General features: G+C 35.3%; 1 protein-coding gene across 1 annotated transcript in view; it reads left to right on the top strand.

The window, feature by feature from the left end:
* The window catches only part of TRAPPC8 (trafficking protein particle complex 8), an 85,582-nt gene that overhangs the window by 36,212 nt on the left and 22,480 nt on the right, over positions 1 to 26,890 (top strand). Inside the window, 12 exon segments of the mRNA XM_005697009.3 lie at positions 1,966 to 2,071; positions 8,129 to 8,260; positions 11,933 to 12,157; positions 13,062 to 13,170; positions 14,626 to 14,820; positions 15,236 to 15,366; positions 16,511 to 16,585; positions 17,066 to 17,192; positions 19,427 to 19,581; positions 24,478 to 24,670; positions 24,673 to 24,919; positions 26,452 to 26,599. Of these exon segments, the coding sequence (XP_005697066.3) occupies positions 1,966 to 2,071; positions 8,129 to 8,260; positions 11,933 to 12,157; positions 13,062 to 13,170; positions 14,626 to 14,820; positions 15,236 to 15,366; positions 16,511 to 16,585; positions 17,066 to 17,192; positions 19,427 to 19,581; positions 24,478 to 24,670; positions 24,673 to 24,919; positions 26,452 to 26,599 (1,843 nt within the window).

The following is a 26,890-nucleotide window of genomic DNA, read 5'->3' on the forward strand; positions in this document are numbered from 1 at the left end:
AAACGTAATAGATATTTGGGGATAAATTAGAAACACTACATTAGTTATACATATCAATTTTAAGAATCTCCCCGATCTGAGAAATATTAAAATATAAATAAATTTTCTTAAAATACAGGAAATACAGTGTACTTTACCAGTGCCCTTAGAATACCACACACCACTTTTTAACTGATGCAGTCCTATTTATTTGGATAAATTTCTTATGAAACTTTCCCTTCCCTCCTTTATCTCTCGTATCATAATGAAAATTAGTTGTACTCTATTCATTATCTTTCTTACGTCAGTTTCTGCTTTTAGATAGGAATTGTGTTTTAGAAACGCTTGCCTCTGTAGCACTTCCACTGCCTGACACACTGAGTTTAAAATGTTGCTTAAAGAAACAGTACAGTCCTAGACTTGTGGTAGCCTTCTGACTTCATAACTGATCATATGGGGGAATATGTGAAGACAAAAATAAAACAATTGCGTTAGATTTACAAAGTTGACTAAAGATTCTCTAAGAACTGAGCGTTTTGAGCGTGTTGTACTATATGTAAGTTGTTGTTTAGTTGTTAAGTTATGTCCGACTCTTTGTGACCCCATGGACTGTAGCCTACCAGGCACCTCTGTCCATGGGATTTCCCAGGAAAGAATACTTGAGTGGGTTGCCATTTTTTTCTCCAAGGGATCTTCCCAGCCCAGGGATTGAACCCATGTCTCCTATGTCTTCTATATTGGCGGGCGGATTCTTAACCACTGAGCCACCTGGGAAGCCCAAAACATAAATACCAACCCTCTAAGAAATATCATGGTTTGTAGAAGGTTTATGGCAGATCACTACAGTAATTTTGGAAGCAATGAATTGTTTTTTAAAAGTATAACTGTTCAGAATGGCCTTCAAGTTAGTGATCTTTGGTTGTAATTTTAAGGTCAAGTGGTATTTTCATTAAGGATTAGAATGTAAAATGAGAAGAACTTTGCGGCTTCAGTTGACCCTTGATCAAAATGGGTTTGAACTCTGTGGGTCCAACTTATACATGTATTTTTTCACAAAATATGTACTACAGTAGTACTACACAATTCTAAGTTGGTTGAATCCATGGATGTGTAACTGTGGGTACTGAGGGCCAACCGCATATGTTTGACTACACTGGGCAGTCAGCAACCCCACCCCCCGACTTGTTCTAGGGTCAGCTGTATTTCTGAACAAAAGGATTCCATCTTGAAATTTCTCAGTTTTCATTTATTTTTATTCAAGAATAAATAATCCAGTTCTAGATTTTTGATGGTAGAAGTCCGTGAGAAAAATCAGCTGATTTCATATTTTCAAAAAGAAGATTTTGGTCAGGAACAGCTAGACAGCACTAGCTCCTCGATATCTCCAGGTGAAACATCCTGATGGTACTACCCCAGAGAAAATGTCTCATTATTCCTAAAAGTAATCAGTAAAATGAAATACACATAACCAGAGTTTACAGTAAGGAAAGAAAAGAAATCTGGGTGAAATGTGTACCTTCCTTTATGTCTGAAAGCAGGTTTTGTTTACTAACTGCTGGTTCTGGTTATGTTCTAGCATTTTTCATATAGGAAATGTGACTTTGTATTGTGTTCTTCTTTTTTCTTTAAACATTTGTTTATTTGACTGTGCCAGGTTTTAGTGGTGGCACATGGCGTCTTTAGTTGAGACATGTGAGGTCTAGTTCCCTGACCAAGGATTACACCTGGGCCCCCTGCATTGGGAGTGCAGTATCTTAGCCACTAGACCACCAGGGAAGCTTCCTTATATAATTATACAGTGATACAAAGTCTTGATGAGTTAAGAGAATTCTTTGAAGTTGTTTTATTTAACCATTTTTGGTAAGTGGAAAGGAAGGATACGGATTTCTTTTAGAATTGGAAATTTTTGTTGAACTCATGGTTACTGTGATATACTAAAATATCATTGTAATGCTAATTATATTTTTCTTGACTTTTTTTCTTTAGGAATATGGTATTGGCTGAAAGATGTGTATTGCTTAGTGCTGAAATCTTAAAAAGCCAAGGCAAATATTCAGAGGCTGCAGCTCTCCTAATACGGTTGACCAGTGAGGTACTAAAACTGTGTAGTACTTGTTTTAATTTGTATTGTTTCATATTTTTAAAAATATTTTCTTTCTTCTTGAGAAGGTTATGCAGAACAAAATTAAAGGGGGACCTCTTTTTTGGAATTTATAACCAGGCTACTTTAGTAATTTCTAGAATTAATTTTAAATGCAATGTTTTGTAAACAGGATTTATTTTATTTACACATTTTAAGTCTACATGATTATTAACCACAACCATCCATTGTATGTCTTCTGTGAATTAGGTTTTGACTTATGGATAACGGTATTTAAAGCAACATGCATATACATCATTCCTGATGTAAAATCAGTACTTAAGAATATTCGGGAATTTTAAATTTTGTTTTTATTCATATGAACTTGTTAAATCATCCTAAACGTTTTAAAAATTCTATATTATGAATATTTCAAAAGGAGGAAAAACCTGCTCATAGCTGCTATTTCAGGTTTCCAACAATATTAAATTGCATTGACTATAGGCTTGTAAAGAATGGCAGTAATATGATTAAAGACATGTTTTTTTAGATGAGTGCTCAAGAACAGAAAAAACAAACACCTTTGTTTGCCCCTTAAATATTAACTTAACCTAGGGTTTTAACCCTTGGACCTTTGTACCTTTTTACTTTTGTGTAATCTATTTACAGTTATGATTTTCACTCTCAAATCTCTCCAGCCCTGGAGCTTTAGATTTGAATGGCCTGGAGCTTTAGATCTGAATGACCAACTGTCTTTTAGACTCACCTACTCAAGTGTTTCCAATGCACCTTTGAGTCCACATGTCAATAACTAAACTTAATAGTTTGTAGATCATGATTTTAAATTATAGCCAAGCAGCTCCTAATTTGCTCAAGGCAGAAACTATTTGAGATGCTCCTGTAGTCTTCTATACTGTTAGTGACACAGAAGATGTTTTAACTTCTTAAATATGTGTTCTTTTTATAACTTAAAATATTTCACTTATCTTTCTCTTTTTAAAATCCCTCCTATTACTATCCTGGTTCGTGTCCTTAATGTCCTTCCATTTCATCTTTTCTTCACCTCAGTTCAGTGGTTCCAATGTCAGTCAGATCCTTCAGATAGTACCCAGGTTGTCTTCAGTGTGTTTGTTGTGCCCTCTTATATGCCATATCATATATTGAAAATTTATAAGCTGTTAGCTTCTTGAGGATAGGAAACTTGCTTTCAACGTTATTTTTCCCTAGTGCCTAACACTGGGTTTGAAACATGGTATATGATTTACAGATGTTTGTTAAGCTGAACCACTAATTATTCTAAAAAGTTTCTTTGGAATACAACTAAGTAGGCTAAGGGATGATATTAAAAATATTTTATAATTGATACTGTGTGGACACTGACCAATACGAACAGTTGTCAGACATTAAACTGTTTGGTAGAGCTGAGTATAGGTTCTTGAGTGTGTTGATGTTCTGTCTATTAATAAATAATCTTAACTTAGGTTTGAATATGTTGGCCATGTTTTTCAGCCTAGGAATTATCAGTGACTGTAAAAGGAGTTTATGGTTTAGAAGCTTGGAATAAAATTTCTTTTATTAGAGCAGATTCTTGTGTCTCATTGTAACATTATTTTTTTTCACTGTTTTTTCTTTCCAACTCTTTTTTTTTTTTTAACCCTTTTTCAAACCTGGATGATTTATTTCATCATGAAATTCTAGAAAATTTATCATTGTCTTTTACTGCTTTGGGGTGAAAGATGGGGGTGAATGTGTGTATTTTCCTGGAAGCTGTGATTTTTAGTGGCCTTTTCTACTGTGCTTTTCAGGTATTTCTTTGAAGTAACTTGAAAGTAGAGACTGCTAGGCATAATGTGTCTAAGATTATTAAATTTTAGCTAATAATTTATATTTATTGTACTTTTGTTTACTGGAAAAGCTGTATAAAATGAGAAGTGCATTTATCCTGAGGATAGAGAACTGAGTCACATAGTCTTGACACTCAGGAATTGTTTTTCCTAGTTTTTTGTTAATACCATTATAGCACTTGACAGCTGTGAGGCCTGGATGAAAAGAGTTGAGCTCTGAATTTGTTGTTTGCACTGTAAGTCTGTGGGCAAGTGGACCTTATTCTCGGGTCGTGTTCTGGGATTTTCAGCATGGCAGAGCAAATGCGGCTTAATGATAAAACATGGCACATTTATCAGCACATAGGTAGTATGTCTAAATTTGGTGCTTTAAAGCATGATGCTTTCCCTCTACTTGTGTCTGTATTTCTGTGTTGAACATTTATTTTGGTCGTGTAATGCTTTTTGTGTGTTACTCCCATTTAAATGCAAATAAATCAGCTTATCAGAGGTATAGTAATAGCAGCAGTTTTTTTTTTATAAGTTTCTCCAGCTTGGGAGGAACTGTTCTGTTTCTCTGGTAAGTTGATCAGCTGTTAGCACCTTTCCTGTTAATTTCACAATTATGCAAAGGAAAAAAATCTTAGTGCCATGCCATCCTTGAGATCTGATTCACTGAAGTTTGTTGTCTTTATCAACTGTGTTTTTATGGCAGTTTTTACTGAAGCCTCTACCCCAAATGATTTTATAGCTGGTTGTGGGCAAAGTTCACAGACTGGAGTTCTTGCTGAAGTGGCACCATGGGTTTTTTCTTTTCTCAGCTCCTCAGAGAGCATGCATGATGGCCTTGTCATAGCATGGTTGTGAACTGCCACTGAAGTAAAATCGTATACTTCAAACATTCAAAGCCCCTGCTTTCTGGATAAAACTATCCCTCTGTGACATTCTGCCATTTTTCTTCTGTCAACACTGATGATAGTTAGCATTCTTTTCTGGGCCATTTTTTGGCTTCAAAGCATTGTTTTCCTACTTAGGTGTCTCTGTAAGACAGGAACCAAGCAAAGAACAAAGTTGCAGTGACATATAAGTGCAGTGTTTGGCCCTGCAGATCAACTCTCAGCAGCTTTACTGAACGCAGGAGGCACATTTTGCTTCAGCTAAGTTAATATATGCTGTGGACTTTGCAGGTCTTTCTTGAATTGGTCAATCCAGTTAAAGTGGAGACTGCTGAGGGTTTACTGTCCTGGTTCTCAGTTGATGTACAATCTTAATAGAATCATTACACACCACCACAATTATCTAGTGTATATTCCTTATTTTAATCAGAATGTCCAGGATTGCTGCCCACCAAGTTTTGCAGGATAATGAAGCTTTGTAGAGAATTAAGATGTTTTTATGCTGTGTGTGTGCATGTATGTGTGTGTGTGTGTGTGTGTGTGGATGTGTGTGCATTGCTGGGAATAAACTTGAGAAATTTATCGGACTTAAACTGACTCCATTGAGAAACCTAAATTCCAAAATAGAATTAGAGGGTATCTACCTGTTCTAGATATTAATGATAAAGTAATAGAATAGAATGAGAATTTAAATGCTACATATGATTGGCTGTCATTGTGTCATATTAGTGGGAAATGTTAGATTATTCACTGAATGGTATTGTGACACCTGATTAGCTGATTCCTGTCTTATTCATTGCATAATATAATTATAGCTTGATTAAAATATGAAAAAACAAAACAACCTTGAAGAAAATATGGAGCTTCGCAGGTGGCACAGTGGTAAAGAATCTGCCTGCCACTGTAGGAAATGCAAGAGACATGCGTTTGGTCCCTGGGTCAGGAAGATCCCTGGAGTAGGAAATGGCAACCATTCTTTGCCTGGAAAATTCCGTGAACAGTGGAACCTGGTGGGCTGCAGTCCGTAGGGTCACAAAGAGGCGGACATGACTGCATGACTGAACATACAGATGCACACCCAAAGAAGAGAATATGGAAGAGCATTTTTTAAATTTAGGGATGATAACATTCTTTCTTAGCTTGATGCAGTATTTTGAAGCCATAAAAGTGAAGATAGTGTTTGACTACTAAAGAATAGACTCTTTTATAGTAAAACTGGGAAATACCATTTGCAAATGTATGACAAAGGCTTAATATTGATTAAGTGTACAAAGGGTTCTTACAAACTAGATAATCACAAAAACTCATTCACACATGGGCATAACAGGCAGTTTGCAGAAAAAGTACAAAGACCCTTAAACCTATGTTAGATGAACAGCCTTACTATTAAAGAAGTCTAAGTTGAGGAACTAAGTATTATTTTTCTTTTATGGAAAAGGTCAAAAATCTTAAAATTTATTTTTGACTGGGTAGAGTAGAAAATAAACTCTTACTCTCTGAGAGTTTTTTACTGATATGACCTTTTTGTACCAATATACATTATATATTGATTGGAATTTGAAGTATATGCATAGCTTTCATTAACTCAGCACTTCTATTTCCAAACACTTGTCTAATAAAAATATTTGTCTGTACAGTTATTAAAAAATATTTTTAAAAGATGTTTATGGAAGAGTTTTTTTTTGTAGTAGTAAAAATTTGTGGCAATATTGAATCAATCAAGTGGAGACTATATTAATAAATTATGCATTTATATAATAGAATACAGTGTGGCTTTAAAAGAAATGACAGATGTAGGTGTTTTGGAAGGATGTCGATGATCCTAAGGTAAAAAGTGAGATAATACTCTGTGTAATACTGTTTCTGTATAAGAAAGTATGAGTATCAAAGCTGTGGCATTTGACATATAAGTGCATACCTATTTAGAAGGAGAGAAGTGACACAGGCCGGTGCCATGCTGGTAATGGCAGTTATCCCGGAGTCAGATGAGGCATGAAGTAGGGAAGAAAGATGCTTCCTTTTTTTCTTCAAACATTCATTCTTAAAGGGAAAAATAAAGAGGCCATATTTAATAATTTTTTAAGAAGAAAGCATTTTCCTAAAAAAAATAGAGAAGTAAGCGCCCTGTCTTCCCCAAGTAATTCTGATGCCTTGGTTAACAACTGCTTGTTAATTGTACATTCCTAATTTTCCCACTCACTAGCTTTTGGATCTAATTAAGAAAATCATCTGATCATTTAGCTTTTGTTATGAGGGGGTCTGAAATAGATAGTATCTACCATTTACTGAATGCTTTTCCTCAGATGCTTCCGCTCTGGTATAATTTTATGATTGCTACGGAGATAGTTGCAGTAATCAATAGTCTATGAACACTTTTTGATGTGACTATAATTTGTTGAAATTGTTGCATTTAAAGTCAATGTTTTCTGTTTTCAACTTTCCCTGGGGAAAATAATGGCAGCAGAACACATGGAAGGGCATGGTAAGTTCAGCTTGAGAATAGCTGAAAAGTTAGAGAAAGTTTGGTGAAAGTGTTGTTGATGCTTAATCAGCAACCTTCAGTACTTTCTCAGTTATTTGTCAAGTGATGATGGCTCTGTCAGTTGAAAGATTGTCCTTATGGGCGAGGCTATAAATGTACAATGTGGTTTTTGTAGACTCTGTCGTGAGTCAGTTGCAGTGGAAACTAATTTGAGTTGTACCATTTACTAATATACTAATAGTAGGTGATAATCTTTGAAGGGGAAACCTTCTGGATGTTTTAATGAAAAGCATTTTCTTTGGCTGTTTTAAACTAGAGCAAAACTGAGAATTCCTTTTAAGTATAGTTAACCTTTATAGAAGATAAAATAACAGATTTGATTATTTAATGATCTGCACACATTCTGTTTTGGCTTTCCTCTTTTATTGGATGAATAGAAATAGGCTATTGTATGTCACAGATCCGTTTCCAGAAGAAATTAAATATGAATCTGTTTTTCTGTACTCTGTTTTCTGGTTCAAGTGTGTATACCTGTATTAAATTCTCAGTTTATAATCTTTTTTTGCCATTTGAAAAGGGATCGCATTTCTTCACAGATTTATTACATGGTGCATATCACAACCAGACTTTTGGCTTTATGTAAAGCGAAAGAAAATATTTCATGGTAGAGACTTTTTTGAACTTTTTTTAAAAATTTGTGCTTATTGGAAGAAAGAATCATCAAGACTGGATTGTCTCTTGATCTCTGTCCTCAGATACTACTAATTTATATTGGATACGCTGTATATTATTTTAAGGAAGAAAATGTTTTTTCACTAATTAACTATAATTTTTGTGAAATTAACCTTTTTCTTTAAACATTCAATAGGATTCTGATCTTCGAAGTGCACTTCTTTTGGAACAGGCGGCACATTGCTTTATAAACATGAAGAGTCCCATGGTTAGAAAATATGCGTTTCATATGATATTGGCAGGCCACCGGTTCAGTAAAGCAGGGCAGGTGAGTGCGTTTGCTTTAAAAAGAAGATAATTTGTTATTTATTTTAATTTTTATTTGTTGTAACTTGTTTATTTTATAAATGTATGTTATTTGTCAATTTTTTGATTTAAAATTTTTAAAATAAAACTAAATTTTGTTCTGAGGTAATGTGTTATATTGGTAAGGACATGAGATTTGGCTTTAAACAAATCTGAGTTTAAATCTTGATCTTGTGCTCACAGCTTAACTTTTTAAAGTTATGTCTTTGAGCCTTTTTTTTTTAAATTTGTGATTTGCCCAAGTTTCTATGAGGCTAATGATATATGTGAAGGCTAGATATACTTCCCTTAAGTAACTTCAATTCTTCTTAAAGGTGATTGAACCTTCCCTACTTCAACTCTGGTCTTCTGTTGTTTCTCAGAGTATCTCTTAATGGTATTTGCTAAATATTTAATGGGTAGAAGTCATCTATCTCTTCTCTCTGGGAGCAGCTGGGTTGGAAGAGATCTTTATTAATATGGAGCTATTCTCTGGTCCCCAATAGTCCTTTTAAACATTAGCTGAAGGGAGCTTTCTTGAGGCAGAGAATGGTAATAGCGCCTGAGATATGGTCATTTGAGTCTGTGTGTGCTCAGTTGTTTCTGACTTTCTGCAGCCCCATGGACTGCATGACTGTGACCCCTGCCAGGCTTCTCTGTTCATGGTGGTTTACTATAAGTATACGTAAAAATGTGGGCTGAATAATCATCTGTATATTCCAAGCACTCTGCCAGGAGCTGAGCTTACACTTGTAAAACTAACATGCTCTTGTCTCTTAAGGAATTTTTTAATCTAGTCAGGGAGTATGAGGATTTTTTTTTTCTTTAATTAATATGAATTTTTATGAACGTTAAAGTCTGTGATAACCAAAACATGCCAGTGTTAATTCACAGATGTAAAGAAGGAAAGGTGTTCAAAATTACTCTAAATTTCATGGAAGAATGTCATGATTTTTAAAAATCAACTTTTCAAGATTGAGTTCCTCTACTTTTGGAAAATGGGAAGTTAGAAAATATGTGAACTTGCTTTATATTAAATACAAAATTGTAAAAATATTTATGAAATTAAGTCTGTATAATAATTTTATGTACTTTATGATTAGAATTTCTCAGGTTCTGAAGTGAGGGGGAAAAAAGCTGATTTTTCACAGCCCATTTTCCATAGTTGGTACAAATGAAGCATCTGAAACGTACTATCCCATTGTTTATCTTTGCTTTAAGTGTTCTATTAAAGAAATCTACAAAATGTGTTAGGCAGAAGAAAAATTATATGCCCCACTAGAAATGGTTCTGTCATTTTTCCACATCTTTTGTCCACTTTTGTGAATGATTTCGTTTGTGGTTATGCTGTCACTGGATCTTGTATTTACCTTCTAAAGGTACAGGGCATATTGCCTCTAGGAAGTGCATGGCAGGTTAAAAATGCTACATTCTGGTAGGTTGAGATACATTTGCTGTCTGGCCTAATAGTCATCTTTAACTGTAGTTATCTTGCGGAATTAATGATTCCAAAGTAGCTGGTTTGCTGTTTTGTGACCTATATACCTTGAACCCAGAGGATCACTTTCTCAAATAGTAGAAATCTGAAATATGCAGACCTGTTAGAAAAGCAAACATATGTCCCATTGAAGTTGGTCAAGAACAGTGTCTTCCTTGGAAGATAAGGTGCTCATCGTGCACATAATTCTGACTCGGGCCAAGTTGTTTCTGAGAAGCTCCAAAACTTTTCATGACATTTCATTAAAAACAGATGTGGCTATTGACAGAGATGAGTGTGGAGCATAAGAGGAGATTACATATGTATACAGTGTTGTCATTTTTCAGTCCTCTGTGATTGCAAGTTCATGCTGAATTGCATATCTTGTCCCCAGAAATTGTTTATAGTTCCATTTTTTCCATTAAGAATATTAACAAGTAAAAGGTATTTAAAAAGAGAACCGACATAATCAGGATTAAAAAAAATTAAAGTCTGAAGAAGGTGTTCTGATTATGCCCAGTATACCCTGGTTGATCTATTACTTTAAAAGGCAGACTTTAAATCCCTCTTACCTCTTAAATCTCTCTAGATGCTTTTCCAAGAGATCCTAAAAAATGCACTTGAACTTGATACTTTTAGACACATTTTATTGTTTCTCTGTATCTCTCAGTTTTTAAGATTCAGTATTTGTGTTCCTTTACTAAATGCAATATGGAGATGGGGATTGTTTTGTTTTGTTTTGTTTTTAAGAAACATCACTTAAAAATTGAGATGATCTCAAACCGATAAAACAGTTTCAAGTACAGTTCAGAAACTTTGGTTTACCTGAGCCATTTGGGAGTTAAGTTGTCTACCTGGTGCCCCAGTACCCTCCCAATACTTTAGGATATATTGCCTCTTTCTTAGAAACAAAATTCTTTTCTCCTCTACAGCAGTAAAACCACCAGTCGAGAACTTAGCACTTAATACAGTATTATTGTCTAATCCTCAGACCCTCTTCAAGTTTTGATGGTTGTATAGTGAAGGATCCTGTTAGAAGGGTACTTTGACGTTTATGATGTTGACACTTCTGATGACTATAGGCCAATCATTATTGTAGAGATGTGCCTCCATTTAGGCTTGTTGAGCGTTTCCTCATCCTGAGATTCAAATTGGGTATATTTGTAGGAGTATCACAAAGAAGAGACTGTTCTCACTGCACGCTATCAAGTGGCAGATGATTTTGATTTGCCTTTATTACCACTTGATCAAGAAAACATTTCCAAAAAAAACTGACCAATTCTGGTTGAAAATGATACAGATTTTGTTAGTCTACCTTGGAAGATGGTGGGTATAAGAATTTACTCTGAAGGAAAAGGTTTAGCGGAGAGAAACCTTTTTCTTGGTGAAAAAGTGAAAAAAAGTTAGTTGCTCAGTCAGGTCTGATTCTTTGTGACCCCATGGACTGTAGCCCTCCAGGCTCCTCTGTCCATGGGATTCTTCAGGCAAGAATACTGGAGTATGTAGCCATTTGCTTCTCCAGGGGATCTTTGTGACCGAGGGATTGAACCTAGGTCTCCTGCATTGCAGGCGGGATCTTGAGCTGCCAGGAATACCAAATCCCGTGTTTAGAATGGAGGTTGTCTGAGTTCAGAGGGTGGCATTAATATGTAATTAAAGCCTAACATACACTTAAGGGTGTGGTAGGATGCAGCCTTAGGCAGAAGAAAAGAATACCAAACTCTGTCACTATCAAAGACCAACAAATACATGTAGACACATATACCTTCATACTCATACATGTAGAATTAGAACACACTTTACCGCTCAGTCCAGGGCAGTGGTATAATGACTAACCAGATTTAAGCTTCGCAAGATAGCTCTCAGCTACAAGTTAACAGCAAGTCTCTCACTGATCTCCACGTGCTGCTGCTCTGGAAATTCCCAGATGGTTTTTCACAAAGTCAGTATTATCCCTGACTTCTCAGACTTCTTACCCTTGGACAGAGCAGCTGCTTGTCTGCTTCAGGACCTCCTGGTTTTTAGCGATCATTGCGAAGTTTAGTTTCATTTTCTTCATGATCCCAGTCTCTGTTAGAAGAACTCATTACTAGTTACTTGATTTGTGTGTGTGTGTGTGTTTGTCCAGTCCCAGAGAAATTTGGATTGTAATACTTTGCTTTATATATTTTCTTACAGAAAAAACATGCTTTACGCTGCTATTGTCAAGCCATGCAAGTTTACAAAGGAAAAGGCTGGTCTCTTGCAGAGGATCATATTAACTTCACCATTGGGCGACAGTCCTACACTCTCAGGCAACTGGACAATGCTGTGTCTGCTTTCAGGCATATTTTAATCAATGAAAGTAAACAATCTGCTGCTCAACAAGGGGCCTTCCTCAGAGAATATCTTTATGTTTACAAGGTGAATACTTATTCTCAGAAGTGGATATTAAAATTACATTTGTCATTATTTTCAGAAAAACTCATTTTCAGTACTATCTAGTAAGAATCTTATAAGTGGTTTTATTAGACTATATATAATTATCTTTCATAATAAAGTGCAACAGACTAGGCTTTTTGGTCATAAATCTGAGTTACATTGCCCTTCTACAGTTCTCATAAAAGAGAATTGATTTGTGGCTGTATTTGGAATCTAAAAAAAAAAAAAAATACCATGAGCTTTTGGGACTGTTTTCTTCATTATGTATTTTTGAATTAAAACTGGTTTTACAGCATTTGGGTTATCGTCCCATTCTTTGGAAAAGTACATTCCTCTCTGTTTCCTATGAAAGATGAGTAGATATGGATCTGTGAGAGGTAGACATTACTTTGATGAAAGGCAGAAAAATTAATAGGAAGAAAAAATATTTCACTGAGACAGGAGGATACCAAATTTAAAGCATTATTTTGTGGACAAAATGGAAAGTTGTAATTTTTTCCTCAAGGTCCATGAATAGTAAATATTTTATCTGTCCTGCAGAATATAATTACCCGTTTTTACTTTAGTAATTTGAAATCATATGGGTAAGAATTTTGTCAGATAGAATGCTATAATGAGTCTAGGAAGTAAAATACATATAGAAATAATATTTGGAGCTTTAGCATCCAGAGAGAACTAACTTGCCGAGTAACCGTAAGGAGATTCTCTTGGACCAAAATAAATATATCTAAAGTTCTTCCTTGTAAAATTTTATGACTCATATATTAAGTAAAACTAGTGATTCTTAATATTCTTTCTTAACATGCCTTTAATAACTTATGTATTAAAAATAAGGACAGATAAGCGTTCTCTCAAAAATTCTTTTTGTCTTTTGTATGTCTCTTAGAATGTAAGTCAGCTCTCACCAGATGGCCCTTTACCGCAGCTTCCTTTACCGTATATTAACAGTTCAGCAACCCGAGTTTTCTTTGGCCATGACAGACGACCAGCAGATGGTTAGTAAAGTTTAATTTGGCTTTGTTACCTAGTGACTTTTTCTTTGAAGTTATTTCATCTTTTTCCACTAAAAAATATTGTGTAATTGTTAAAGAATATTTGAAAGTAAACAACTGTACCATATCATCTATCATCCTGCCACTTGAACCTACTACTTCAGTGCTTTTCCTTCCAGCTTTAAAATATAAAAACAGTAACAACAAAATAGCTGTACGTATAATGACTTTTCTCACATAATATGAAGAAATTCTCATACTATAAAGATTATATAATCTTGATAAACATTTTTAATGGTTGTAATTCATTCAATGGATATAAAGTATTTTAATATTTGCTATATGGTGTCCATCTTTTTTGATTATGTGACATCTAAGTTGTATTGGACATCTTTGTGGATGAATGTTGTCTTGACATTTTATTATGGAAAATTTCAAATGTACACAGATGCAACGAACAGTTGCCAATATAATTGCTGTTCTTATTATGAGACTTTTTAAAAATTCAGTATTATTTCTTTAGCATTGAGCTTTAGAATGGCAATACTGGGCCAAAAGTTTAAATATATTAAAGGTCTTTATGCATGTTAAACTTCGTAATTTTAAGTCTTTTTAATTGGAGCTTAGTATGTTTCTTTTTGAGAGCTAATTTAGTCTTTTATTTAAAATATTATCAGGGTACTTGTAGAAGCATTGTTTTTAGTAGCAAAAAAAATGAAACAGAATGAATTGATAGATTTTGGTACCTTCATATATTGGTTTCATGGTGTAGGACATGAGTGAATGAGCTCTATATATTTCAATGTGGATAATACCCGCAACATAAAGTTGAGTGAAAAAAGTTGCAGAAGGATGGATCAAAAGTTATTCCATTTATATAAATTTCAAACATATACACTAGTTCTGTGAGTTGTTTATATATACACTCATTTGATAAAGTAAAACAAAAATTATGAATGTGCATGCTATACTTTAACTTTGGAATAGCTCTGGGAAGAATTGGTACCAATGGAAGAGATGAAGGAGAGAGAATTAGGGAAGGTGAGATAGAGGAAATCAGCTCCACCTGTAACATTTATTGTATTTTTTTAAATAAAATTTGGTTTCTTATAACAAAGTTGACATTTCTTAATTTTGATACACAAGTATTTTTTATATTATTTTCCATATTTTGTCTGTATATTTGAAGTATTCATATAAAATTGTGGACACTAAGAGAATATATTCTGTCAGAGTCAGAAGGAGAAGAGCATCAGTATTACAAGTTGAGTTCCAATTAGGCTAGAATTAGTAAGAGAATATTTTTCTCTCAGATAAAATTGAAAATAGGCAAGAATGGTATATGTATGTATTTGGATACCTTCAATTTTAGTATTGATACCTTCAATTTAAAGTATATTTCCTTTGAGGGCAGGTATTAATAAATATGTGTATTTAATAGTGACACTTTTTCTTTAGGTGAAAAGCAAGCAGCTACTCATGTAAGTCTTGATCAAGAATATGACTCTGAATCCTCTCAGCAGTGGCGAGAACTTGAGGAACAAGTGGTGTCTGTGGTCAATAGAGGAGTCCTTCCGTCCAACTTCCATCCCACGCAGTATTGTTTGAACAGCTATTCAGATAACTCAAGGTTTCCCCTTGCAGTTGTGGAAGGTAATTAATACACTTGAATTTTTATTCCCCGGTTTTTTACTTGTTTGTTTTGCTTACAGCGTATTCATGGTAATTTTTTGCATGCCAAATATGACTGGAGGCTGAGGATACAAAAGTAAATTGAGTACTAGTGAGCTGCATTTATAAAACCAAGCAGTGGGGACTTTAATACAGGAATATTCAACGTGCTTTTGGAATGTAGAAGAGAGAATGACAGAGTACAGAAAAATTCTGGGGGAAATCTTCTAAGGAAGGTAATTTCAAAAAATCCTGAATAAAGGCACATTTACAAAGTGATAAAGGACAGTCTAGGCAGAAATGCAGAGCTTTGAAAGCAAGATATATTCGGAGAATTGAAGCATATGGTGATGTGTGGGGTTTATTAAAATTACTAACTTAGGCCTTTCTTTTACAGAACCAATAACAGTGGAAGTAGCCTTTAGAAATCCTTTGAAAGTTCCACTTTTGTTGACTGATTTGTCATTGCTGTGGAAGTTTCAACCTAAATATGTCAGTGGAAAGGATAATGAAGAAGTTAAAGAACTAGTAAGTTGTTAAAAGGTATTTGTAATAAGCATGTTTCAGTAATAGTCTAACAGATGCTGTAATAACATTTCAGCAGTTTCTGTAAAGGGACCTGAACTTACTCTTTTCTTATGCTTATTTTCCCTCATTACAATATGTATGATAATGTGCTTGCTGCTGCTGCTGCTAAGTCGGTTCAGTCGTGTCCGACTCTGTGCGACCCCATAGATGGCAGCCCACCAGGCTTCCCCATCCCTGGGATTCTCCAGGCAAGAACACTGGAGTGGGTTGCCATTGCCTTCTCCAGTGCATGAAAGTGAAAAGTGAAAGTGAAGTCGCTCAGTCGTGCCCAACTCTTCGCGACCCCATGGACTGCAGCCTACCCGGCTCCTCCGTCCATGGGATTTTCCAGGCACATTACTGGAGTGGGGTGCCATTGCCTTCTCCGGATAATACGCTTATTGTTGAAAATTAAAAGTATAGAATTTTTCCGTGTGATGAGAACACTTAAGATTTTCTCTCAACAACTTTCTTATAACATGCAGCAGTATTAATTATATTTATTATGCTTTACATTGTTTCTTATATGTTATAACTGGGAGTTTATAACTTTTCATTGCTTTTATCCAGTTGCCCCTCTTCCCACTTCCTGCCTCTAATAACCACACATCAGTCTCTTTTTCCATGAGGTTGTTCATTTGTTCTGTTTTTTGAAGCATAGCTGACTTACAACACTACATTAGTTCCTGATACACAACCCAGTGATTCACTATTTCTGTGCATTTCAAAAAGATCACCATAAGTCTAGTTGTCGTCTGTCACCATTCAAAGATGTTACAGAGTTATTGACTATATTCCCCACTTTGTACACTTCTTGTGACTCATTTACTTTGTAAGTGAAGGTTTGTACTCTTAAATCGCATTCACCTATTTCTTTCTTCCCCCCAGCCCCTCCCCTCTGACAACTATCTGTTTCTTCTCTGTATCTATAACTGTTTTCTGTTTTGTTATGTTGTTCACTTTGTATATTGCTTAGCACATAGTAAAAACCTAATAAATGCTAACTATAGCTATTGTCATTGTTGCTAAGTATTGATATGTAGCAGTGTTAATAATCTGATACTTTATTCGTTTGAATGTATATTTTACATAATTTACTTTTCAGGTAAAAGGTGAACCTGAAATGATTGGAACTGAAGTTATTTCAGAATTCTTAATTAATAGTGAAGAATCTAAAGTGGTAATTACTTTATTATTTTTCTGTCATATCTTTCTAAAAGTAAGATGACAACAGATTTTAAAAGCCTGCTTATTCAGTTTGTTTTCCAGTTTCCTTAAAAATTAAAATTTATCATCTTAAGAAACTGGAATTACATAGAAGAAAATAGGTTGGGAAAGTAGGTTTGCAGTGGTTTTTAGTTTGTTAATTTCCTAAGAAGCCTGGTGAAAACAGATTTTGCTTTCTTCTTGGGTTGAGTGTTGTAATTTCATATGATACTTCGTTGGCCAGAATATCTTGGTTTTTATTAAAAGTTGTGATGCCTATAATTATTGAGTTTAGAAAGTTTCTTTCGAAGAAAATGCTTTCCAGTAGGGTAAATCGAGAATTAAATAAATTTAGGTCTGAGCTTTTATCTCTGTAACATTACAGAATTTAGGTATTGCGCTATTTAAGATATTGTGAAAACAGATAATAAGAGTGACTTAAATATCTCCACAGGCAAGGCTAAAGCTCTTTCCCCACCACATAGGGGAGCTGCATATTCTGGGAGTTGTGTATAACCTTGGCACCATTCAGGGCTCCGTGGCAGTAGATGGCATTGGTGCTCTTCCTGGATGTCACACAGGTAAAGCTATAGCATTACTGAACAATTAGAAGCTAATAAGTAAATCTCCTTAGAATAAATTGAGAAATATTTTTAAATTAGGTTTAAAGTACCTTTAATAAAGACATTTAATCAGATGAAAGAATGAATAATTTGAATTATTTTTAACTCTGCCATTGGTTAAAAAAAACAACTTTATTCCCTTCTGATGTATTTTTGATAATTCTGTGGTTCTACCCTATGTATTTTTCTTCTTTGTTACTGATCCACATTTAGTAAATTCTAAATTAACGTATTCTAACCATTGGTTGAGATGTCTGCTGCCAGTACAAAGGTTGACTTAGGATAGTCTCTTTTCCTGAATATTTATAAAAACATAGAGTGAACTAAGGACCAGTGCTTTCACATCATTGAATGTGAAATGACATAAATTCTGTCATCTGTTTTGTAAAAAGAGAAGGATTTAGAGTTAAGCTGGTATTCTTGGTTCCCCAGAATTGATAAATTTTACAAAGTTTTGAAAAGTAAAACTACCAGATACATATTTAACACAGCTTGCCTTTTTTTTTTTTCCTTTAATTTCAGGAAACCATTCTCATTTTGTAATAATATGTTGCTATTTGAGTTTAAGTTGACAAGACTAGAGAGAATTTACTATAAAATACCTCTCTTCAGTCTCTTCATTTTAATAGCTATTTTTAACAAATTAATAGTCAGCAGACCTGAATTTAGCATTTATAAAAGCTGATTATTAATATTGAGAAATCTTTTGGGACCACTTGGAAAATTTGTTGGTTCTTTTAAACTTCAGTTTGAAATTTCTACTTGCTTACATATCTAGGGTAATTTAGTAAAACATTTTTTTGGAACGTATACTGAAATGGAATGAATCCATAAGAATTCAAAAATTATAAAACAAAAAATTGCCACTAAAAGTATAGTATTCTGCAGTTTAATACTACGTGTATAATTCTTGGTTGACAAACACCAGAGGAGATTCTTCTGCAAATAATATTGCTAGTTTTTAAATATTTTAAGTAAGTTAGCTGAGTGTTAAAAACTTTTTGAAGCTTCTTTACTTTCCCACTAGCCTATGATTTTAATTTTGTACCACAAAGTTATGATTGTCAATAAATTATAGCTAATTACTTCATTCAAGGTACCAAATATATGCATTAATAAATCATTTATAAATTTTTTATGGTGTTAGTTGGAGAAGACCCTGAATTAACTATTAAAATAAATTGTACCGTATAGTAGAATTTGAATGAAGTTTTAGTGTTAAATGCTAACAGGGATCTGGGTCAAATGAGGTAATGGAAATGTTACATTATATGTCTAGTCTGGGCATATCACAGTGAGCTTCAGCATATTAAAGGTTCTAAGTATTCCTGCTAAGAGGAAAATGGCAACCCACTCTAGTATGCTTGCCTGGAAAATCTCATGGACAGAGGAGTTGGTAGGCTACAGTCCATGGGGTCACAAAGAGTTTGACATGACTGGACGATAGGTCTTAAGTATTCCTGCAGGAAATACAGTTGTCTGCCTTTGCTATTTTCACACCTATGTGCAGTGTGTGGAAGCTTTTGGGGAAAAGCTCATATGCATATTAATTTTTTTTTTTTGGTTCATTTTATTTTATTTATTTTTTTTTTAATTTTTTTTTTTTAATTTTAAAATCTTTAATTCTTACATGCATTCCCAAACATGAACCCCCCCTCCCACCTCCCTCCCCATAACATCTCTCTGGGTCATCCCCATGCACCAGCCCCAAGCATGCTGTATCCTTCACATGCATATTAAATGAGTTTAATTTTGAGAAAGCTATGTATATTATAATTTTCATTGTGTAGTCTATTGAGAAGGTACAGTTAAGTCTGTTGAAAAAGTATAGTTATTTATAATCCAGAAATAATTGAAATTAGTATATATATTTGAATATGAGTAGCTATTCTGTCAGATAGATCTTTCTGGTTAATTATAGGTTTCAGAAACTTCCCATTTGATGATGTGCAGTCCTTCTGCAAAGTAGGTAAATCCTAATAAAGTGAGAAATTAAGCAGCATGCTATAGTAGATGTGGTTAAACATGAACATAAAATATGCTTAGTTCTTTGCTTAACCATGTTAATTGGTAATTGTCTATAGAGTTCTTCTAGAAATAATCTGAAACAGACAGTACTCATATATTCAGGCTAACTTGATGTCAGTTAACTTATCAAATTATTTTAGGGCATTGATTGTTTTTTATTTCAGGAAAACATTCCTTGAGTATGTCAGTCCGAGGGAGACAGGATTTAGAAATTCAAGGTCCTCGACTTAACAACACAAAAGAAGAGAAAACATCTATTAAATATGGTCCTGATCGACGTCTAGATCCCATAATCACTGAGGAAATGCCACTATTGGAGGTATTTCACTTTTTAAAATTTCATGGGCTTAATAGTTTATCTCCAAGGTGAGGATGATAATTTGGATAGATTAATTTTAGACTTTGAGATTGTTGATATATTGAAGTGCAGTTTTAAATTCTTGGTAAGCTAATGTTAAATAGATGTAATTCATAAAGACAAGATAATCATGCAAATTGGCATTAAGTCACAGTCAGGTTATAAGATATAATCCTCAAAATATTAATAGAAGTTGGGAAAAAGCTTCTAAAAGAACACTTTGGTTGTTATTAAAATCAGTGGCTCTTTCTGGGTAAGATATAAAAATAACACAGGAGTTAATTTTTATAAAATGTTTAAGCAATATAGATAGGTGTATGAATAAAAGCAATATTCACTTTCTTTGTGTCCCACACTGTCATGCCTTCATGCTGCTGCTAAGTCGCTTCAGTCGTGTCCGACTCTGTGTGACCCCATAGACGGCAGCCCACCAGGCTCCTTCTTCATCCCTGGAATTTTCCAGGCAAGAACACTGGAGTGGGTTGCCATTGCCTTCTCCAGTGCATGAAAGTGAAAAGTGAAAGTGAAGTCGCTCAGTCGTGTCCGACTCTTAGCGATCCCATGGACTGCAGCCTACCAGGCTCCTCCATCCATGGGATTTTCCAGGCAAGAGTACTGGAGTGGATTGCCATGCAGTCTTTTAGCTGCAAAAGATAGAAATTGATGCTAGGTAGTATTAAACCCGCTGCTGCCCGCTCCCCCCGACTATTATTTCTTCAAAGGATTTTGGAATAACCTCATGGAAACTATAAAGCATCATAGAACAGTAAGCTCAAGAAAGAATAAGGACTCAGCAGCTCTGGGAAATTTGTAAAACCTTTAGAAAGCATTACTTTCTAAATAACTTTTTATTTTTATATTGGAGTATAGTCAGTTAACAATATTGTGATAGTTTCAGGTGGTCAGTAAAGGGACTCAGCCATACACATACATGTATCCGTTCTCTTCCAAATTCCCCTCCCACAGCCTACTACATAATGTTGAGCAGAGTTCCACATGTATATAGGAGTAGCAGTGTGTACATGTCCATCCCAAACTCCTATTTTGATACAACTTTATTAGTCGTACAACTTCTGGTCTTTGTGCCACTTCATTATAAGATATATCAAGTGTCTAGGAGAGAACACCTTGAATCTAGGTGGCCCACCTTGAATCAGCTGTCTACCTGAGAGGCAGGCCACTGGCACGGCCATGGAGTGCAAATGTGAACCCTGGAAGGAGGTTCTTCCTCCTGTATCCTCAGATTTCCCTGGAAGGGGGGTTAGAAGCTTAGTCATTCACCTACAGCCAGTGATACCAAACTGATGTTTCTCTTTTCAGACCTTTCCTTGTATATTTGTATATATTTTTAGTAATCATACTGCACATTTTATTCTGTGACTTGCTTTTTGCCTTTATCAACAAAACCTGATCTTTGTTCTCATTCAGTAAAAATTATTTCACAGCTGCATAAGGTTTGCCTTTATTTAGACATATGATACTGTATTTTAGTCATTTATGTATCGATGGGTATGGTTCTGGCTTTTCATCGTTACTGACAGTTCTGCGGTAAACATTATGTATATATTTTGTCCATGCTCTAGTTCAGGCTGTAGACTTTTAGAAATGGAATTGTTGGATCAGTTGTGCAATGTACCACAGAATTACCTTTAGCAAGCCTCTCGGAATTGACAGATTTCCTTCAGAATGAGAGTGCCATTGCCTCCTGTCAGTGCCATACTGGATACTGTCATGTTTTTATTTATTTATTTATTTATTTTAACTTTTGTAAATCAGACTAGTGAAAATTGGCATTTCTTTGATAACTGATGAGGTTGGTTAGTCTTCATTTTTTTTGTCCATGTGATTTTTTTCTTCTGTAAGTCCATATGATGGCCTTTAATTGGATGTTACTTCCTTTTTTCTCATTGGATGATTTTATGGGTACTAATCCTATACTTGCTCCCCTGGTGGCTCATACGGTTAAGCGTCTGTCTACAATGTGGGAGACCCGGGTTTGATCCCTGGGTTGGGAAGATCCCCTGGAGAAGGAAATGGCAACCCACTCCAGTACTCTTGCCTGGAGAATCCCATGGAGGGAGGAGACTGGTAGACTACAGTCCATGGGGTCGCAAAGAGTAGGACACGATTGAGCGACTTCACTCACTAATCCTATACTTAATAGTGGTGGGATAGGTAACATGCTCATGAAAATGGTGCTGTTTGTGTTGAGCAAAAGGTATTGTTGAGCTGTATATTTTCTGCCCAGATTTTACACTTGCTTAATTATGTTGCAGACTTCCCAGGTGGCTCAGTGGTAAAGAGTCCACCACCCAAGTATGAGAACACGGGTTCGATCCCTGGGTTGGGAAGATCCCCTGGAGAATGAAATGGCAAGCCACTCCAGTATTCTTGCCTGGAGAATCCCATGGACAGAGGAGCCTGACAGGCTGCAGTCCATGGAGTCTCAGAAGAGTCAGACATGACTTAGTGACTAAACAGCAACAACAACTGCGTTGCATTTAAAGAGCTGTATGGGGGATTCCCTGGTGGCTCTGTGGTGAAGAATCCGCCTGTCAATGCAGGAGACACAATAATAATCATAATCATAATCATAATCATAAATAGTTGTGCGGGGCAAGTAGAAGACGTACAGACTGATGTCAGTGCTCATTTCTGGTTAGTAAATACTTGCACATACTTTATCTTTCATCTGGCAGTTTTCATCATTTAAGATTTTTAACTTGGTTAAGAGAACTTTTATTATATTTGGATGAGTAATAGTATACCTTAATATTAGTAAAAAATTCATAGAATATTTTCATTCCTAATATCGTATGTCAGAAATATTTTGTAGAGTTTGAAGTATTTAAGGGAGTAGTGAAAGAAGTAATCAGTCTACAACATCTGATGAAATAGTCTCTTAATCAAAACAAGAGTGAGCATGAAAATTACTGAAGCTGAGAAAAGATGAAAATTAAAGTGTCGTGTGTTAACTGTCACATGTGTGGGTAGCATACTGAAAGCATACAGCTGTGAGCTGTATCTACTGATTAGAAATGTTTAGGTTTTAAGTTCTGTTGGGGAAAAAATGGTGTCATTGCAAAACTTTTTCTTCCCTTATTAATTTTTTTTACATTTCATTAGAAAAAAGTTTTACATAGAAAAGTAGAAGAGCAGACCCTTCAGGTTCTCACTGTAGGCAGTATCTTGTGTATATGACATTTATTCAACCAGACTTGCCTATCATGTCAGATCACTTGATGTTACAGATGAAATCACAATGTAGCCTTACGTGTATCATTTTTACTCTATATGCCTATCACACATCTTGAGGATTAATTAGTGGAAGTGAAAGTCCTGGTTCTCGGTCTTACTTTCCATTAAAATTTGAAGCTGTCTAAAACATCAACTTTTTATGAGGACTTCTAGCAGAAATGCATTTGAAGTAAAGGCTAGATGTACTGGTTCTCCTTAGAGTCAACATAGTATATTTAGTAAAACCTTATTCTGAAGGTACATACACAGTATCCTACGTATGGTTTATCACTGGTCCTATCCCATCAGCCTTCCCGTTCTGCCAGTTCTGTTGCCTTACCCGTGGTATCTGGGTGTCTCTACAGCACTCTTATTTCACTGGTTACTCATGCGGTTGTTTTTGATGTAACAACTCAAAATTGATAGTCCTTCACAAATTTTAGCTTTTTTGGCTAAGCTTACTTGATACTGGCTAATTAGTACATTATCTGTGTTTTCAGTATGATGTTATGCTTAGTTTATTTTTTCCTAACTTCTTAACTTGTGTTTTGGATTTCTGTGTTAATCCCTTATTTTCTCATGTCCATTTCTGAAGCTTCTCATTTTATCTGATTTCTTAAGAATTTGGCCAGAAAGAAGTCTTATTCAAACTTAGATTGACAGACACAGATATTTCCACTGGACTTTGGTTAACTCCTTTGGGACAGCCGGCTGTACCTTTACTCCTCATACTCTTACCCTCTTATCCCTCCTTCCTGTGATTCTGTCAGAGTACTTCTGACATTTATGCTTTGGATCTTTTACATGCGAATGACTTACTGGATGATTTGGTTAGTCCATATTCCCAGCTCTTTAGTACAGGTCGACAGTCCCTATCTGAAATCCTGAGGTCAGGCAGGTGTTGAAAGTCTTTTTTTTTTTTTTTTTTAAGAAATCACGCATATACATGTGTGTTTTTATCTTCCACATTTTGTGACCCTTGTTGGGTTTGTGGCAGCACCAGTTATCAAACACATTAACATAGCTTGAATGAACCACATGAATATAGCACTAAATGGGAACGTCTATAAAAAGTCTCTGTTAGTCAGATCAGGTTTCCCTCACACGTTGGGTTATGGGAACCCTGAGCATATTCAGAGATACCAGGTTTAAAAATTATGTATATGGATTCATGCTTCTGTATGTTCTCCTCTTTTCAGACCTATTGTGCATCACTTCATTTTAATGATGTATAAATAAATAGATGCGCTACTTTTTAAGTTGACAGTGTTAAGGGCCCTTCGGCTGATAACTGTTCATGTAATCATGTTCAATGACTTAATAACTTGTCTTAACCATAATCTACACAGTTGTGAAAATTTTGCGGTGACCCTCTAGTTGTTGACATTGTACCTTTAATATGTAACTCTGAAATCTGCTACTGAGTAACATTGGTCTCTGTCTTACCCTCTCTTTAAAAATGGAGTTCTTAGTAACCACATACACAGGGAGATATCAAAGAGAATGAATAAAATACTTGCAACCCTGTAGTAAAGAAATAACAGCATCTTAAAGTGTTATTCAGTAGAGGTTCAGAATTTTTAACAGACAATATAATAATATTTTTTCCCTCCAATGCAGGTGTTCTTTATACATTTTCCTACAGGGCTCCTCTGTGGAGAAATCCGAAAAGCCTATGTAGAATTTGTCAATGTCAGCAAATGTCCTCTTACTGGATTGAAGGTTGTTTCTAAGCGTCCAGAGTTCTTTACCTTTGGCGGTAACACAGCTGTTCTAACACCGCTGAGTCCCTCGGCTTCAGAGAACTGTAGTGCTTAAAGACTGTTGTGACAGATTCCACCTCTGTGTGTACAGCACTAGTGTCGTCAGCTTCTTCTGTGGACTTTGGCATCGGCATAGGAAGTCAGCCAGAGGTGATTTCTGTTCCCCTTCCTGACACTGTTCTTCTACCTGGAGCTTCAGTTCAGCTACCAATGTGGTTACGTGGGCCAGATGCAGAAGGTGTCCATGAAATTAACTTTCTGTTTTACTATGAAAGTGTTAAAAAGCAGCCTAAAATACGGTGAGTATTATAAAATGTTTTAGATTTAACCTCTGCGTTAAGGATACGTATATATGAAAAAAAGTGAAAGGGTTAGTTGCTCAGTGGTGTCCAACTCTTTGCAACCCTATGGACTGTATGTAGCCTGCCAGGCTCCTTTGTCCATGGAATTCTCCAGGCGTGAAAACTGGGTAGCCATTCCCTTTTCTAGGGGATCTTCCTGACCCAGAGATCTAACTTGGGTCTCTTACATTGCAGGCAGATTCTTTATCATCTGAGCCACCAGGAAAGTGTATATCCATTCAAATAAACATTTTATTATTTGTTAACCTATGTCATTGTTTACTAAGAAATTACCCTTAACCAAATTATGCATGAAGTTTGTATCTGAGGTTGTCCCTAATCTGAGTAGCCAAAAGTGGAAAAAAATTAAGCTACATTAATCTTTTTCATGCTTCTTTCTGTAAACTTCATGGCTTTTTGATACAGCTAAGTACTGTGGTCAGTTACCACATAATAATGAAATTCACAGGTACCATGAATTAAGAGTGTCATTAGTATATGAAGACAGGTTGCCTACAGTCATCCTTTTTAAAGGAAATTATTTAACTTTTCCTTTTCTCTAGTGCCCTCCCCTGCCTCCCCAAATTTATGTGTTTGCAGAGCAAGTAATTTGGGTGGTGTTATGGATATCTCTGAAGAAATCAAAACACAAGGAGCCGTAGCTTGTATATTTGCATGAGAGTATTTCATGCTAATCCCATTGTCATTTTTACAGAATTAACTTGGAATAATTGTGCTACTTTTTAAAATTTATTTGACTATTTAAAATATCGTAAAAGGCTGACTGTGAGAACAAAAAGATGCAATACTTGTAAGGAAAAGTATGTTGTAGGTCCTCCGTAAATGTTAATTCCCCTTGAGAAGATGAGTCTTCTGGCCAAAGCAATTCATTAAGGCTTTGTGGAATGTAGTAGTGGTGAAATGAGCTTCCAAAGAAAGTAAAGATTTCAGAATTTGAATGTCAAAGGGTATAGGCAAAAGAGTAGTGGGTATTCCAGGAAGTAGCTGTATTTATGGATAACTATTGACAAGTTAGGAGATACAAACTGAATATAGTTAGTTTGGCTACAGTGTAAAATGTATAAAATGGGAATAAAGATTGAATTGTAAAGCTTTGCTGTGGAAAGCCTTGAATGCCAGGTGAAAGTGTGTAATTTATCAGTGCTTGGTAGGCATACAGTAACTTTGGAACTGTTATCAGAAGAGTCATAATCAAGACGTAACTATATGATGATTATTTTCAGGTCTGTTCTATGGATGAGTTTGAGCAGGGGAAAAGGAAAACTAATAGTTTTCTTTCAAACTGGGTGTAAAGAATTGAACTAAAGTTAGGCTGACTAGTTACTCTTACATTATTGTATTTGTCTTTGTTTTTTTAATAGTATAAATGGTCCTGAGAGTGAATAGGTTTTAAAAACTTTATTTGGAATTAGAGAATCATAATGCTGGGAGAGGTTCTTAGATTAAATTTGTAATTTTTACTTCTTTAGTCACAGAATATTAAGACATACTGCAGTCATTTGTACCAGTCGATCTTTGAATGTGCGAGCCACTGTCTGCAGAAGTAATTCTCTTGAAGATGAGGAGGGCAGAGGAGGCAATATGCTAGTCTTTGTGGATGTGGAAAACACCAATACTGTAAGTTAGTTTAAAAATAAACTTTGTTTTTAATAATGAATTTTTTTCCTTCACAAGACAGCATAAGCTAGGAATTTAGGGAGTATTCATTTTGAATAAAATATAAAAAATCCTACTTCTCAATTTGCTTTTGTGGTTTTATCCTTTAGTGCTTCAAATAAAAGGATCTAGTGGTATTAATATGCTGCATGCTGCTGCTGCTGCTAAGTCGATTCGGTCATGTCCGACTCTGTGTGACCCCATGGACGGCAGCCCACTGGGCTCCACCGTCCCTGGGCTTCTCCAGGCAAG

Source organism: Capra hircus, chromosome 24, assembly GCF_001704415.2.
Source record: "Capra hircus breed San Clemente chromosome 24, ASM170441v1, whole genome shotgun sequence".
Classification (NCBI taxonomy): domain Eukaryota; kingdom Metazoa; phylum Chordata; class Mammalia; order Artiodactyla; family Bovidae; genus Capra; species Capra hircus.